At 46.5% G+C, this 18304-nt stretch overlaps 1 protein-coding gene across 1 annotated transcript in view; it reads left to right on the forward strand.

Moving 5' to 3' along the window:
- The first annotated feature begins 6959 nt into the window (after window positions 1–6959).
- The window catches only part of LOC122552448 (G-protein coupled receptor 54-like), a 35039-nt gene continuing 23694 nt past the window's right edge, over window positions 6960–18304 (forward strand). The window contains exon 1 of the mRNA XM_043695179.1: window positions 6960–7533. Within this exon, the coding sequence (XP_043551114.1) occupies window positions 7131–7533 (403 nt within the window). The 5' untranslated portion in view covers window positions 6960–7130. The remainder of the gene's footprint in view (window positions 7534–18304) is intronic.

Consider the following 18304-nt stretch of genomic DNA (forward strand, 5'->3'; position numbering starts at 1 on the left):
GCATGGAATCCATTGTGAAGGATGAGATTTCTGAATATTTGGAAGTATATGGTGAAAATAGGGCAGAGTCAGCATGGTTTCATCAAGGGGAGGTCATACCTGATAAATCTGTTAGAATTCTTTGACGAAGTAACAAGCAGGTTAGACCACGGAGAATCAATGAATGTTATCACCTGGACTTCAACTAGACCTTTGGTAAGGTGCCGCACAGGAGGCTATTGAGTAAGATAGCCCATGCTGTCAGAGGCAAGGTGATAGCATGAAATAGAAGCTTGGCTGTCTGGCAGGAAGCAGAGAGTGGGGAGAAAAGGGCCCTTCTCAGGGTGGCAGCCGGTGTTCTGCAAGGCTCAGTGTTGGGACCACAACTTTTCACTTTATACATTAAAGATCTAGATGAAGGAACATACAGAATACTGAATGGCCTGGACAGAGTAGATGTTGGGAAGATGTTTCCATTGGTAAGAGAGACTAGGACCCGACGGCACAGCCTTCGAGTAAAGGGAAGACCTTTTAAAATGGAGATAAGGAGAAACTTCTTCAGCCAGAGAGTGGTGAATCTATGGGATTCACTGCCACAGAAGGCTGTGGAGGACAGGTCATTGAGTATATTTAAGCTGGAGATAGATAGGTTCTTGATTGTAAAAGGGACCAAGGGTTACGGGGAGAAAGCAGGAGAATGGGGTTGAGAAACTTTTCAGCCATGATTGAATGGCAGAGCAGACTTGATGGGCTGAATGGCCTAATTTCTGCTCCTGCATCTTATGGTCATGAAGGGCATGGATAGGGTAAATAGCCAAGGTCCTTTCCCCAGGGTATGTGAATCCAGAACTAGAGGGCATAGGTTTAGGGTGAGAGGGCAATTTAGCATGGCCAATCCAGCCTAACCTGCACATCTTTGGACTGTGGGAGGAAACCCAAGCAGACACGGGGAGAACATGCAAATTCCACACAGTCTCCTGAAGCTGAGATCAAACCCAGGTCCCTGGCACTGTGAGGCAGCAGTGCTAACCACTGAACAATTGTGGATTCATAGAACACTGAAGCGCTGGCAACTGTAATCCCGTTTGTGCCGTGTGTTTGGTAAGGAATGTATATGGTCAATATCAACACTATTGAACATGAATTGAGGCTATTTGGAGTAGAACTGGAGAAAACTTCAATTTCACAGTATCTCCTATAATAGTCAATTTGAAATGTTTTTGAATCTACCTTTATAAATTTGGTGAATGGAATATATTTTTGTGAAAAAAAAGTACTACTTGTAACTTTGACCCCCAGCTGTGAAGTCACCTCTGCTCAATTTCACTGACACAGCGGGAATGGGAATCTGGGAGAAATTGCTACTGATGTATCAGTAACATTGCAATCCAGTTCCAATAGTCATTGTCTACCTCAATATCCACTGCTGGGATCTTGTCTCCAGGAAAATTTGCACAGAAATGGGGACATGTCATGAAACTATTCCGACGACAGTCAATTGAATTTTCTTCCTTAACCCCACCCCTCACCACCTCCACAGCTGCCTTTACCTGGGAAGATTAAGTCCATTAATTGGGTTCCTCCCTTACAACTGCTACCTTAACTGCAGAGTTTTCCAGCTAATTCTGTTTGGTATGCTTTCCTTTATTGGTCAGAACATTGGTGACAGGCGTTGGGAGGTCATGTTGTAGCTGCACAGGACATTAATTAGGCCACTTTTGGAATACTGTATGCAATTCTGGTCTCCCTGCTATAGAAAGGTTGTTGTGAAACTTGAAAGGGTTCAGAAAAGATTTACAAGGATATTGCCAGGGTTGGAAGCTTTGAGCTACAGGGAGAGGCTGAACAGGCTGGGGCTATTTTCCCTGGAGTGTTAGAGGCTGAGGGATGACCTTATAGAGGTTTACAAAATCATGAGGGGGATTGATAGGATAAATAGACAAAGTCTTTTCCCTGGGGTAGGGGAGACCATAAGTAAAGGGCATAGGTTTAGAGTCAGAGGGAGAAGATAAAAGGGACCTCAGTGGCAACTTTTTCACGCAGAGGGTGGTGCATGTATGAAATGAGTTGCCAGAGGAAGTGGAGGAGGTTGGTACAATTGCCATCTTTAAAAGGCATCTGGATGGGTATATGAATAGGAAGGATATAGAGGGATTTGGGCCAAGTGCAGGCAAATGGGACTAGATTAATTTATGATATCCAGTCGAGATGAACCAAAGGGTCTGTTTCTGATCTGTATAACTCTATGACTCTAAATCCGCCTCCTCTAGTTTCATATAGCACCATATTTTGTGTATTAGGAGTTTTTCTTTCTCCTGGTATAAATTAAGAAGTGATTTTGCGCAGTCGTTGGCATTAGGGAGCAGAGAGAATAACAATTAGTGCAAAGTTAACGGAGGTGACAATCATTCAGTTATGTGTTTGATTCTTGCCTTGCCAGCCACATTTGAAAAGGAAGTCTCTTTGTTGAGATTCATCTCGAGCAGCTCTGTGAGGTGGGACTTTGTGCTTTATGGACTGTTCCTGGGACGCACACTGAGACAAACATAGACTGCGCCTGGAGCACCATCAACGCAGTGAAAGACGTTCTTTGGTCTGCCCGAAACTTGTGGGTCTTTCAGAGCAAGGAGTGACCGAGTGTTGCAGACTGGCACATTCCAAAGTCCAGGACTACGTGCTGAGGGACACACTGAAGCTTGGGGCAGCTACTGCCAAGGCGCAGTGGGGAAAGTCCACCATCTGAGGTCTTCCTGCTGAAGGTAAGTGGGTCCCATTCAGTTATCTTGGTGCTCTAATTATATAAAAACATAATTTTGCATAAGTAAGAGATGCCTTTGGTTTGTTTGTTGGATAAAGTCAAACTTCAATGTTTGTTTTCTTCACATGCTACTGTACAGAGCAAACTGCATTTGTGACTATGCATATTTTTTGAAAATGATAAATGAAATAAAAAAGTTGGCCCTGACAATCAAATTCTACAAGAAATTCCCAGCTCACCGATCCCATCTTAAATCCCAGTTTAAAGTCATTTTTGCTTACGTTGAGTTTGCTCTGGTGGTGTAGAACCAGACATTTGTTACAATCTAAAGAAATGAAGAGGTCCTTTAATCGAAATATTGAATCTTAGTCTGTTTGCAATCTTCTAAATTCTTATTTATCTGTCCAGGACTGATTGCAGAGGTGAGTCAGAATTTAAGTTCTGTGTGAAAAAGATTGCTCTGAGCACCGATGGAGAGAGAAAGAGTTAATGTTTTGAATCCACTATGACTCTTTTCAGTTTTCATTCTGAAGATGTCATGTTGGATCAGAAACATTAGCTCTGCTTCTCTCTCCAGATGCTGCCAGACCTGTTGAGTTTCTCCAGCAATTCCTGTCTTCATTTCAGATCCCCAACACTCAGTATTTTGCTTTTGGTTAAAGGTTGTCAGGGTTGGTTTCCCCAGACAGATTGCTAGCAACTAAGACAAAAACTGTTTGGATAGTCAATTTGAGAAAGTTAGTTGAAGGAAAAGAGTATATTTAACATTCTTTAGTGTAATAACTTTCACAGCTACACCTGGATAAAAATCCATTGATAGGTTTCACCCTCTCAAAACTCTCCATATCTGCACTCCCATCATCCAAAGAGATTGACAGGTGGTTCTAACCTGGAGAGTTTTCAGTACTTAGCTCGTGGTGAAACCGTGTGGAGTCCTGGTTTTTAACCCCTGATTGATCATCACCTTACATCAGAGTCGGGCTAATTTAACAATCGGCTCTAGCTGTTGCTAGGTTAATTTGATTGGTTGTTAGTCATGGTGGTCACTGGCCTCAGTGTCTCGGGTGTGAGTATCATGTGGTTGTACCGGGGACTGTTGTGGCACATTGGTGACATCCCTACCTCTGGACCAGAAGGCCTGGGTTCAAGTCTCACCTGCTCAGAGGTAAGTATTAATATCTCTGAACTGCTGGGTTAGAAAAATAGCTATCAGAAGGTTGTGGGCACATTGGTAGTGTCTGAGCTCTGGACCAGGAGGGTTCAAGTCTCTCTTCCTCCAAAGGTATGTAGCAGCATGTCTGAACAGGAGGATTAAAAATATCCATCATGAGGGGGTGGATAGTGGATCAGTCTGCTGGATTATAACGCAGAGTGACCTTAACAATGTACTGGCTGAAATCATCATGAAGGTCTCACCTTCTCAGCCTCTCTCCTCGCTCGAGGCATAGTGACCCTCTGATTAAACGTGGCAGGTGGCATGGTGGCTCAGTGGTTAGCACTGCTGCCTCACAGCGCCAGGGACCAGGGTATGATTCCAGCCTCAGGTGACTCTGTGTGGAGTTTGCACATTCTCCCCATGTCTGTGTGGGTTACCTCCCCACAATCCTTCAAAGATGTGGAGGTTAAGGTAGATTGGGTACTCTAAATTGCCCATAGTGTTCAGGGATGTATAGGTTAAGGGCATTAGTCAGAGTGAATGTAGAGTGGAATGGGTCTGGGTGGATTGCTCTTCAGAGGGTTGGTGTGGACTTATTGGGCCAAATGGCCTGTTTCCACACTGTAGGGATTCTGAGTTGTCTCTCTGTAATGGGAGAGCAATTGTATAGTTCAGGATAATGTGACTTTGAAGGCTAAAGTGACATGATTACAACTTGGGTCAGTGGGATTTGGATCATGGTCTGTGTGGAGTACCCTTCTTTTGTCCACTTTCATGTAAAACAGAATCGGTGGAGGGCTTTCTACATAGAAGTCCTCCTTGTTTCCATAATGGGCATGGGGGGTGCAGGGTGTTGCACGCAGCAGTATAATTGCAGACTGTGGCTGGTTCTCAGATTCCCAGCCTGACTGAATGCTTTGTGGAATCCATGGACCATTGGTTGTGGGCGACTGCACTCCCTTCTTATCTATTTGATCTTCGGGCACAAGGTGCAGAGGGGACCGGGCAGATCGGAGGGACCTCTTTGTGGGTCTGCTGCGGGGCCTGGCTGGCTATAAACAGATCCAGACAGCGGGGTATGGAGGGGCTCATCTTTGCTGACAACCGCCCATCTTCCGCAGCTATGTTTGTGCCCTTGCAGAGGGAGCACATGGTGCCTACCAATAATCCTGATACCTTTAGAGAGAGATGGGCACAGCAGGGGAGACTGTGCTTTCTCTACCCTTCCAATTCCATGTGGATTTAGCCCCCTCTCCCTCACCTTTTTGATGGTGCTGGGTGATAGATGAAGACAAATCATGAGATTGTAAAGGTGCTTGCAGCGCAACGGTAGTGTCCCTACCTCTGAGGCAGAAAGACCAGGGTTCAAGCCCCACCTGCTCCAGAGGGATGTAATAACATCTCCTGACTGGTTGATCTAGCTATCATGAGGTTGTATAGAGATTTTCTAACACTGTAGTACTGTCCTTACCTTTTGAGCAAGAATCCTTGGTTCAAGTGGCAAAGTTGGTGATAATATCTCTGGGCAGGTTGATTAAAAATAATATCATGAGCGTGTACAGTTTCCTTCGGGTACAGTGGTAGTGACCTTAACTCAAAGCCAGGAGTCCTGGGTTCAGGTGTCCCTCGTGCTCCAGTGGTTTGTAATATCATCCCCCAACGGGTTGATTAGGAATTATCTATCATGAAGTTGGGCTGTTCTAGCACAGTGAGAGTGCCCCTATCTCTGAACCAGGAGATCCAGGGAGACAACGGCCGAATGATATTATCACTAGACTATAAATCCAAAAACTCAGCTGATGTTCTGGGCACCTGGGTTAAGATCCTGCCATGGCAGATGGTGGAATCTGAATTTAATAAAAATCTGGAATAAAGAGTCTAATGATGACCATGAAGCCATTGGAAAACCCCATGTGGTTCACTGATGCCCTTTAGGGAAGGAAACTGCCACCTTACCTGATCTGGCCTACATGTGACTCCAGACTCACAGTGATGTGGTTGATTCTTAACTGCCATCTGGGCAATTAGGGATGGGCGATAAATGCTGGGCCTGGCTGGAGATGCCCTCATGCTGTGAGTTCACAAAAACAAAGGTACAAGCCCCACCTGAATCATAGAATGGAGCCCCTACGACATGGAAGTCCATTCAGCACATCAAGTCCACACCAAATCACCCTTCCCCTGTGACCCTGCATTTCCCATTGTGAATCCATTCTAACCTGCACATTCCTGGACACTATGGGCAATTTAGCATGGCCAATCGACCCTAACCTGCACATCCCTGGACACGATGGGCGATTTAGCATGGCTAATCTACTCTATCCTACATATCCCTGGATACTTTGGGCAATTTAGCATGGCCAATCCACCCTGACCTGCACAATCCAAAAATGCGCAGGTTAGATGAATTGGCCATGTTGAATTGCCCATAGCATTCAGGGATGTGTAGGTTAGGAGCATTAGTCAGGGGTAAATGTAGGGTAGGGGAATGGGTTTGGGTGGGTTACTCTCCAGAGGGTCGGTGTGGACCTGTTGGGCCTGTTTCCACACTGAAGGGATTCTGCGAACATTCTATTCTATCTTGGAACTGAAGGAAATCCACATTAACACAGGGAAAACGTGCAAACTCTACACACCCACCAAAGGGTGGGATTGAACCCGGGTCCCTGGCGCTAACCACTGAGCCACGCCAGAATCAGATTGACATGGAAAAAAACATTCAGTTCTGGGTCTGCAGATTCACAGTCTAATTTTTTTTATGACGGCATTTCAAGAGGAAAAAATAATTCTTTGCATATAGACCATTGTCACAAACGCAGTTGGGCTTTGCATCAAGGGAGCAAACAGTGGAGTTTGACTCCATTCAGAGACATCTCTTACACAGACAGGTCTACACCTCAGCCCCAGGGACACGATGAAAGGGGCTGGTTTGTATTTCCCTCAGGGAACTAAGTCGTGTTGGGTTGGGGCATCGATTAGACTCCAGGTCCCAGCAACTGCAGCAGCTTAGAAACACCCCCCCCCCCCCCCCCCGTTTGCTGATCGAGAGAGGGCAGTAGATGTGAAGTGAGTCCAGTCTTGAGCTGCAGCTTGGACAGTGAGGAGCTTATTCTCCTGCCTCTCCCCTCCCCGGAATGTGATTGGAGTCAGTTTGAATTTGCCTTCGACTATTGCCGGGAGAGCCGATGACCCGCGACTGATATCGATTTCCCCCACCTGCCCTAATCGGAACTAGCCATGTCTCGCCCAAACGGGCCAGGTATCGGTACCAACTCCGGACTGACCGAGCCCCCCACGGGCGGCGCGGAGAGAGCCGCCGCCGCCGGGGTATCGGTTACTAATCGGGGAGGTATCGAATCGATTAGTCCCCGGGGAGGAGCGGGAGCGACGTTGCTGGAGTTGGCCACCGATTCCGGGCTCTGGGCGAGGGGCAGGGGGGAGCCCAGCTCGGGTATCGGCGCAGGTATCGGATCCGATACCAACCTGACGGGCGAGGAGAGCCCGCCGTTCCTCACCGATTCCTGGCTGGTGCCCCTGCTCTTCGCGTTGATCATGTTGCTGGGACTAGTCGGAAACTCGCTGGTGATTTATGTGATCAGCAAACACCGGCAGATGAGGACGGCCACCAATTTCTACATCGGTGAGGCGTGTGTGTAATGTATATATTATCGATTAGAATCGGGGAATTCGAGAGAGAAAAGGAAAATGCGACTTATAAACGGTGGAGGCTGTGGGCTGTTTGTGAACATACAGGGGAAAGGCAACATTTAGAGCCAGATCCCCAACTAGCCTGTGATTTTAAAAATTTCAAATATGTACTTCATATATAGTTGTTTTTTGTGAATAGTCATTGAAGTTGTTTGATTCTGTACAGCAGCATATCACGGAAACAAGCAAACACTGGAGTTTTACTGTATCCCAACAAGACAAAGGCAGCTTAAACTGGAAGGAGATTATATTTATGTCTTTGAGAGATTGGGAGGGTTTGAAAGCTGAATGGACCCCCATTTACTTTCAGCAGGAAGACCTCATATCTTTCCCCACTGCCCCTTGGCAGCAGCTGACTCAGGCTTTAGTGCATCCCTCAACATGTAGTCCTGGACCTTGGAGTGTGCCAGTCTGCGTCCCTCACTTGGAGTCAACTCCCACACCTGCTGAGGTTACTGTGAAGGGATCTCCTTCTCAACCTCTCTCCTCGCCTGAGGTGTGGTGACTCTCTGGTTAAACCACCATGATGTCTCTCTCTCTCTCTCTCTGTCTCTGTAAATGAGACAGCAGCCCTCTGCTCTGGTAGGAGTCTGGACAATTTTACTTTACCCTGAGGAGGGCACATGTGCAGCACAGATGTTGTTAGGGGTTTAAAGGTTTTGCTTCACAGACAGAGGACTGACCTTAGCTTCACTGTTTCTTGAGTCTGGATGGTGGTGGGATGCACTGTGAGCACAGCAGGCAGACAGACAGACAAAGTGGTTAGCACTACTGCTGCTCTGTGCCAGGGACCTGGGTTTGATTCCAGCCTCGGGTGACTGTCTATGTGGCTTTTGCATATGCTTCCCCGTGTCTGTGTGGGTTTCTATGTGCAGGTTAGTATGTATTGGCAGTGCTAAGTTGCCCATAGGGTCAAGGGACGTGTGGGTTAGACATGGGAAAGATGAAAGGATAGGGTGGGATGCTATTCAGGCACTGGGTGGATTTGACACTTCCTGCAGTGCAGGGGGTTGAATTTTTATCGCACCTTTTGTAATTTTCTGGTCAAAATATTTTGCAATGTATCTTTACAAATGAGTAAAGCATTGTATTTGGATGAAGAAAAAGACCATTCAAAAATACTGTCAGGAGGGCTCTTCCATCTCTCTCCTTCCCCCTCAAATAAATTGTAGATGCTGGGTCAGCTGAAACTTTAAGGCTATGATCAATAGCTTTGTTAGTGAAAAGTATCTAGGGTTATGCGTGGAAGGTGAGTAAACAGTGTTGTACATATTAATCAGGATCAATAGTAGTTCATTCGGCCCCTCAAGCCTGCTCCACTATTTAATACTCTGCCTACTCCATGTTCCCACCTTACCTCAACAATCTTTCACCTTCCCCCTCTACTTGCTTAACAAGGCTCTATCTGGCTCTACCTTAAAAATGTTCAAAGACTCTACATTCCAGCTCCTTTTGAGGAAGAGAGTTCCAAAGGTTCATTATTTTCTGTAAGGGGGATAAAGAACTCCCAACTCTGTCCTAAATGAGTGATCCCCTTATTGTTAAACAGATGCTGACGATCAGGTGTGAGGGTGGGACAGGCTCAAAGGATGTTGCCAGGTTTGGAGGATTTGAGCTACAGGGAGAGGCTGAATCGGCTGGGGCTGTTTTCCCTGGAGCGTCTGAGGCTGAGGGGTGACCTTTATAGAGGTTTATAAAATCATGAGGGGCATGGATAGGGTAAATAGACAAGGTCTTTTCCCCGGGGTAAGGGAGCCCAAAATTCGTGGGGAAAGATTTAACAGGGATCTAAGGGGGAACTTTTTCACACAGAGGGTGGTACATGTATGGAATGAGCTGCCAGAGGAAGTGGTGAAGGCTGGTACAATTACAACATTTTAAAAGGCATTTGGATGGGTATATGAACAGGAAGGGTTTGGAGGGAGTCAAAAAGTTTGGTGTTGGAGAAGCACAGCAGGTCAGGCAGCATCTGAGGAGCAGGAGGGTTGATGTTTCGGGTATGATGAAGGGCTGGTGCCCGAAATTTCAACCCTCCTGCACCTCAGACGCTGCCTGACCTGCTGTGCTTTTTCAGCACCACACTTTTTGACTCTGACTCTCCAGCATCTGCAGTCCTGTTGTGGTTCTGTTCGCCGAGCTGGAAATTTTTGTTGCAAACGTTTCGTCCCCTGTCTAGGTGACATCCTCAGTGCTTGGGAGCCTCCTGTGAAGCGCTTCTGTGGTGTTTCCTCCGGCATTTATAGTGGCCTGTCCCTGCCGCTTCCGGTTGTCAGTTTCAGCTGTCCGCTGCAGTGGCCGGTATATTGGGTCCAGGTCGATGTGTTTGTGGATGAGTGCCATGCTTCTAGGAATTCCCTGGCTGTTCTCTGTTTGGCTTGCCATATAATGGTAGTGTTGTCCCAGTCGAATTCATGTTGCTTGTCGTCTGCGTGTGTGGCTACTAGGGAATAGCTGGTCGTGTCGTTTCGTGGCTAGTTGATGTTCATGGATGTGGATCATTAGCTGTCTTCCTGTTTGTCCTATGTAGTGTTTTGTGCAATCCTTGCATGGGATTTTGTACACTACATCAACAAACACATCGACCTGGACCCAATATACCGGCCACTACAGCGGACAGCTGAAACTGACAACCGGAAGCGGCAGGGACAGGCCACTATAAATGCCGGAGGAAACACTACAGAAGCGCTTCACAGGAGACTCCCAAGCACTGAGGATGTCACCTAGGATGCACTGAGGATGCAACAAAAATTCCCAGCTCAGCGACCAGAACCACAACAACGAGCACCCGAGCTACAAATCTTCACCCAAATCTGCAGTCCTCCTAGGGTTTAAAGGTATATGGGCGAAATGCTGGCAAATGGAGCTAAATTAATTTAGGTATGGATGGGTTGGAGTGAAGGGTCTGTTTCTGGGCTCTACATCTCCATAACTCTCGGACTGTATGACTGAATGAAGTATCAATGCTCTTAATCTTTCTAAAGAATGCAGAATTTCTTTCACTCACACCTTTCACGACTACTGTCAACAGTGCTGGCTCAACCAGGCAAGTGGCAAGCTTAGAGTTGACCAAGAGTCTCATCAAACATACAAATAGTGATTGCACTGCAGAAGAAACAAACCTTTCAGTTCAGTTACAGAAACATTTAACAGCCTGAAACTACTGGCTGCAATACTCATTTGCACTGACCCCCAGTTTTCAATGTGAGAACCACAGATTTAAAACCTTATAAATAGCTGGAATGTTAATTTGCCATGCTGTGATACAAAAGCTTTGTGAAAACATAGATTTCTGTTTAAAAATTGAGCAATTGGTGTCCAAAAATCAGCTATGTGATATCTCTATGTATTAGTACTCATGCCCTGACTGAAATTCTCAGCCGTGAATTTGAGGAATGGTTAGAAAGTCTATTTGTTCCAACAGATTTGTTGGAAATAGGGCTGCATTGTCCAGTCAATGCAAAGATGACTACTTGATCCACTCAACGTAAACTCTCAGTTGACAATACTAGTTCAGCACTGCAGGAGTGCTGCACTGTTGGAAGAGCTGTCTCTCAGATAAGATGTTAAACCAAAGGCCAGTCTGTCCCGGAAAACTGATCCAAGAGATCCTATTGCCCAAAGTTGAAGATCTGGGGTTCCACGCCAATATTTATCCCTCAACTAACCTCACAAAGAAACAGATTGCAACCATAAGTTGGAGTGTTTTGTTTGAACTAACCTATCTGATGACTTCATTGATCCAGTGACAACAATTATTCTTTTGCATACACTCAGTATGGAAGGTTAACCCACGACACAACACCACGTTGAAAATAATGTGGAGAACATGTTTCTGAGCACATCCAAGACCACAGTTGAGTGGATGAGGATGACGTGGAGATATGGATTGGTAAACAAGTGGAATACGCCTTTCGGGCTGTATAACTGCAGCTTTTTTTAATATGGGACATGTTCAGATCCCATACAATCAATGAGATCAAGAGGTGCCGCTGAAGAAATCATACCCAACAGCAGTTATACTGAAGGGTCCAATTTCCACAGTTCAACGTTGGCAGGTCGTAGAGCAGAGAGATGTACAGCATGGGAGAAAATCCTTTGGTCCAACTCATTCATGCTGACCAGCTATCCTAAATTAATCTCGTCCCATTTGCCAACATTTGGCCCATATCCCTCCAAACCCTTCCTATTTATATACCCATCCAGATGCCTTTTAAATGTTGTAATTGTACCAGCTCCACTACTTCCTCTGGCAGCTCGTTCCATCATCTGAGTGTAAAAGGTGCCCTGTAGGTCCCTTTTAAATCTTTCCGCTCTCGCCTTAATCCTATGCCCTCTAGTTTTGGACTCCCCTATCCTGGGGAAAAGACCTTGACTATTCACCCTATCCATGCCCCTTTATGATTTTATAAATTTCTGTAAGGTCTCCCCTCATTCTCTGATCAAGGCCAAAAGAACTGTGGATGGTCTAAATTAGAAACAAAAACAGAAATTGCTGGAAAAGCTCAGCAGTTCTGGCAGCATCTGTGAAGAGAAATTAGACTTAATGTTTCCAGTTTGGTGACCCTTCCTCATAACTGATAGTAGCAAGGAAAATGTTTTTTATGCAGAAGCTAGGATGGGGGAGGGGTGGTAAGGAGTAAACATTAAGTAGGGATAGAGCCCAAAGAACAGTTGGAAAGATAGTATTGGATAGCAATCACCCTCCGCTAGGAGGGTGAGTGTAAACTGTTAGCGGCTAACAATGTAAGATGGGTTCATAAATGTATAAAATAACACACAGGAATAAAGCAAGGTTAAGTTTTTTTTAATGCAGAGGGTTGTAATCAAATGCATAAAATATTTTCTCACAAGGAGTCGGTAAAGATGGGAGATCCTGTGGTGTGGTGTTTGGTATTCCCGCCTCTGTGCTGGATTAAACTAAGGAAGCCGTGCTTGTAATGTGGCAGGAACAGGTTGATGACCAACTTGTAAATACTTCCAATACATATCAATGTGTTATGGACCAGACGCAGACCCCCTCAAAATATGTTACAAAGGCAGCTTAGACCCTAACTTTTTCGTACTTTAAAGGCAGGTGTGAGGCGTCTGCCCCAGATACTGGCCAAACTCCTTGAGGTTAAGCAACAATTTATTTAAACATTGTAGTTAAAAGAAAGAATAACAACTCTATTGGAAAACTTAACAGAACGATGGATAGAGCAACTATTACTAATTAACTGTTCCAATGTCCTAACATCCCACAAACACACCCCTTGGCAAAAGAAAAGGCAAGTTCAGACACAGATTCTCACATGCAGTTCTCCAATTCAGGAGGAAGATAACACCAAGAGAAAATTCAGAGCGTAGCAGCCAGGAAACATTCACTGAAGCTTCCAAATCTGTTGAGAAGCCAATAGCTTCTGATGTTACCCAGAGATCCTGATCTGTGAGAGCTGGTCATACCATTCAGACTGTTTTAAACAAACACCCCAAGCTTCCTGAGCTGTTTAATGGCGGTTTTAACTAGCCAGCTCTGAACGTCTGTTTTACAATCTCTCCAAGATACAGCCAGGACAATACAATCTCTTAAAGTGACAGCATCATCAAAAATGGCAGGCAATGGGGCCTCGCCTGGTCAGTCATATGATGGTAAGAAATTGGGAGCCGCTACCATCGCTATCCATAGCTACAACATGTACCTAAGAGCATGTTACCACTCCGCAGCTCAGACTCCTGGGTGGGGTGTAGCAGTTGGCTCAGACGACTGTGGCGGATCAGATTCGGGGTTCGATTTCCCCGCTCCAGCTGGGGTGGATTGAGGAGTTGCCTCCCTGGCCTAGCGCAGGAACAGATAATGGTGGTGTGGACCAGACCTGCCCTTGGGCAGAGAGCTCAGGAAGTGGTGAGTGGATCTTTCAAGGGAAAGGTAGGTGAATGTTTGAACTTCTGCAGAGTAATGGATAGAGAATGGGCCAGAGGGATTAGTTTCAGACTGGGTTTCAGGACACATGGATAACACCCCTCCCACCAAACACTGAGTGTTCAGCCAGGAATCAAGGAAAGTCCTATCTGTTCTGGTATGTTCTTGGTTGGGGAAACCAACACTTGGCTGTTAACTGTCTCTGTCCTGGAGATGTGGGACCACAGTTTGAAATAAACTTAAGAAATGAATGTGTATTAAAAAGTTACTGTGTGTGGGTGTGAGACATTTTATTGTTGGGATGTAATTTTGCTTTAATAATGCACTCCAAATGCACATGCACCATCAGAGTGAAATAAGATCCCTGTGAAATGGTTTCACATTTTTCAATTGCAGTATATTCATTTTGGATTAAGTATGCCAGGCTGTGGAACAAGTGAGCGTTTTTTGACTGAGGAAGAATTGCACTTCTGTAGTGCTTTCTGAGCTTCTAGCTAAAATCTGTCAAGGAGCAGTCTTCCAAACTGCAATGATAAATGCCCGAGTCAGTGCAGAACACTCTTCTTTTTTCACTAGGATTTAAATAGCTTGAAGCACTGGAGCTGGAAAACGGTTATTCAGCTTGTCAGGAGATGATGGTTTCAACTTGAATTTCAGTGAAGTGAGAGTGTTCATGGAATTCATAGATTTGAGTCGAAGCCATTATCTCATGTCCACCTGAACAGGATTCATCCTCAGCCCCCTACTTTACTTCCTGCACACCCTCGACTGTGTTGCCAAATTCCGAACGAATATCATCTACAAGTTCACAGAGAAGGGAAATAGAGAGCTTGGTGACATGTTGCAATGAGAACAACCTCTCTCTCTCAACATTGGCAAAACTGAAGAACTGATCGTTGACTTCAGAAAGAAAGGAGGAGAACAGAGCTGAGGTTGATAGGGTGGAGAGCGTCAAGTTCCTCGGATAACCGACAACCTGTCTTGACTTCCTATGTAGATGTGACGGTCAAGAACGCCTCTTCTTCCTCAGGTGGCTCAGGAAATTCGGCATGTTTGGAAGGATCCTCACCAACTTCGACAGGTGCACCACTGAAAGCAAACTGTCTGGGTGTACAACGGCCTGGTATGGCAGCTGCTCTGCCCAGGAGTGTGAGAAACTGCAGAAGGTGGTGTGCACAGCCCAGACCATCACTGAAGCCAACCTTCTATTCTTGGACTCCATTTACACCTCTCTCTGCAGCAGAAAGGCTGCCAACATCATTAAAGACCCATCCCACCACGATAATGTTCTATTACAACCTCTTCCATCAGGGGGAAAATACAGAAGCCTGAACACACACACCAACAGGTTCAGGAACAGCTTCTTCCTGGCCATTATAAGACTGATGAATGGACTCTTTTTAGCCTCAAATAACGCTGATCTTGGTAACACGATCTCACCTCATGCACGCCCTGTGCAAAGTAACCTGTACACCTCTGTCTAAGCCTTTTTGATCTGTATGTCCTTGCTTACTGTGATCTGCCTGTACTGCTCACAAACAAAGCTTGTCACTGTATTTTGGTACACGTGACAATCAACCAATCAATCATTCTACAGCTCCGGCATTGCAAACTATTCAAATCCCAGTGAAAAGAACAGTGTCCTGCTGCTTTACCACTGACTCAGGCATTTATCATTGCATGACATTTTGCTGATCTAATGCCACTTGAACTAAACAAAACAATCAACTGCTTAATTACAGATTTTGCTCCCTCAATAATTGGACGTTGCAATGTAAGAAGGCTTTGAGCTTTTTTAAATATGGAAACAGGAAAGGAAATGGGCCACTCAGCCCCTCCAGCCTGCTCTCCCCACCCCATTCAACAAGGTCATGTCTGATCTGCTGCAGGCCGCAAACTATTCTTTTGTCCCTAATAGTCTTCAACTCGGCTAGAAATCTATCTACCTTTTCTTTAAATATTTTGCCTCCATAGTTTTCTGGGGTAGTGAGCTCCAGACATTCACTGCCCTCAGAAGAAATTCCTTTGCATCTCAGTTTTACATTTGTGTCCCCTCCGTCTGTCTCCTAGTTTGAGATTCCCCCACCCATGGAAACCTCTTCACAAGCTCCTGCCTTGCCATGCTCCCCAGAATCTTGTATGTTTCAATAAGATCACCCTTCATTCCTCCAAATGCTAATGAATGAAGGCTCAACCTGGTTATCTGTACTTGATAAGTCACCCATTTCATTCCAGGATTCAGCCCAGTGAATCTATTTGAACGGCTTCCAGTGCCCGGACATCCTTTCTTAAATACAGGGACCTGAACTGTACACAGTACTCCAGATGCAGCCTCACCAACACTCTGTACAATTGTTACTAGGGAGAGCAAGAAGAAGATGGTGGCACTGGCAAGGTAGGCTGCGTCTGGCCTCCTAGGCCCGTCTAATCCAGATGGCTGTTTTCTCCCATCTTTCCTTCCCTTTCTTGTCTTTCTTTTTACCTTTTTCCTTCATCTTCTTCCTGTCGGGGGTGACGTCACGGAGGGGAGTGGAACTCTTGGTAAGGTGGCGGCCTGGCCTGGTGGTGGAGCCAAGGATTCCTGGCTGTGGTAGGCCCGAAGCAGGGATCTCTGGTAATCAGTGAGGCGGTGGTGGCAACTCTTGGTTTCGTTGGCCTGGAGCAGGGTCTCCACGTAATTGGTGAGGTGGTGGTGTCAGCTCCTGGTTGTGGTGGGCCTGGAACTGGGGACTCCCTGTTGGCAGTGGCAGTAGCGGAGCTGCGGTCTCCTGGTTGCTGGGCAAGTGTGAGTCCAGCACGGGACCTGGAATCAGCGGCCAGGTGGGCCCAGCAACGAAGAGATGGCCCCTGAAGAGTGGCGTCTTCTACATTGGCACAGGTGGCAGCGAGGCGACAGAAGGACACCGGCACAGGTGTTGTTGGTCAGCCGTCTCAGAACCCATGGTGGATGTGGTGGAATGAAGATGGACTGATTCCGCCTTATCTTTCTCTTCTTAAACAATTCAAAATGGCAGTGGATTGTGGTGACAGTCCAAGCCTTTCCCTGCGTTGCTCATTGAAGAGCACAAGTGGCGATAAATTGTTATCTGTCATTCAATGTGAGGAGGTGGATTTAGTGTTGTATGGCTGTGCCAGATCTCTTATTCATTTCAAAAAATATACTTTATTCATAAATATTTTGATCTGTACAATTGGTCATGCCGTACATATGTAAACATTCCATTTCTTTGCATACAGAGATTGAGTAATCATTCATATATATATCCATATGTTTAGCTGAAGCGTCAGTGGAGCCCACTTTCTGTGTGGGCCCCCTGTTCTTAGGCAGGCAGACTTTACATGGTGGTCTTTCCCCACCGCGCCTTGGCAGCAGCTGCCCCAAGCTTCAGCGCGTCCCTCAACACGTAGTCCTGGACCTTGGAATGTGCCAGTCCGCAACGCTCAGTCAGGGTCAGCTCCTTCAGCTGGAAGAGCAAGAGGTTTCGGACCGCCCAGAGAGCGTCCTTCACCGAGTTGATGATCCTCCAGGCACAGTTGATGTTCGTCTCGGTGTGCGTCCCGGGCAACAGGCCGTAGAGCACGTAGTCCCGCGGGACGAACCTCGACAAACACCACTACGTTCCTCTCCAGACTTCTTCTGCGTAGGCACATTCCAGAAGGAGGTGTGTGACAGTCTCGTTCCCCCCCGCAGCTGCTTCGAGGGCAGCGTGCGGTGCGGCTGAGAGTCCGGGCGTGCATAAAGGATCTCACAGGCAGAGCCCTTCTCACCACCAGCCAAGTCATGTCTTGGTGCTTGTTGGAAAGTTCTGGCGATAAGGCATTCTGCCAACTGGCTTTGACAGTTTGCTCAGGGAACCGCTCGATAGGATCCGCCCTCTCCTTTTCCCGAAGGGTCTCAAGGACACTACGTGCTGACCATTTCCTGACGGACTTGTGGTCAAAGGTGTTTTTCTTCATAAATTTCTCCACGAAGGACAGGTGATACGGAACGGTCCAGCTACTTGGAGCGTTCTGCGGCAGCGAGGCCAGGCCCATCCTTTGCAACACTGGGGACAGGCAGAACCTCAGTACGTAGTGATACTTTGTGTTTGCGTACCGGGGATCCACGCACAGCTTGATGCAGCCACACACCAAAGGTGGCAATCAGGGTGAGGGTGGCATTTAGTGTATTTTTTTTCCCCCGTTGCCCAGAGCTTTGTACATCGAGTCCCTTCGGACCCTGGCCATCTTTGATCTCCATACAAAATGGAAGATGGCCCGGGTGACTGCGACGGCACAGGTTCTGGGAATAGGCCAGACCTGTGCCACATATAATAACACTGACAGTGCCTCACACCTGATGACCAGGTTTTTACCCGCAATGGAGAGTGATCGTAGCTTCCATCCGCCCAGTTTTTGCCTCACTTTCGTGATACGCTCCCCCCAAGACTTGGCGCACGCCCAGCCCCTCCGAACCAAATACCCAGTACCTTCAGGTGGTCAGACCTGACGGTGAAGGGGATGAAGGATTGGTCGGCCCAGTTCCTGAAGAGCATGGCCTCGCTCCAGATCACTGGGTCGGATGAGCTGCAGCTCATGAAGTGTGAGAAATGACAGGACTTGCTTGGTTCAGGTTGGCGGAGAGAAATCCACTTCTTGGTCTAACTAAAAGGGACTCCTTTCGTTAACAAGTCTCCGTTTATTGCACGTCAGCAACTAGTTATGGGTTACATTGCTTGGAAAGTCACCGTTTACACATGCTTTGAGGAGGATCAGATGGTAGATCCTATTCCTTCAAGATCCAAGCTGTTCCGCTCACAACTCC

Source organism: Chiloscyllium plagiosum, chromosome 8 (assembly GCF_004010195.1).
Source record: "Chiloscyllium plagiosum isolate BGI_BamShark_2017 chromosome 8, ASM401019v2, whole genome shotgun sequence".
NCBI classification, from domain to species: Eukaryota; Metazoa; Chordata; class Chondrichthyes; order Orectolobiformes; family Hemiscylliidae; genus Chiloscyllium; species Chiloscyllium plagiosum.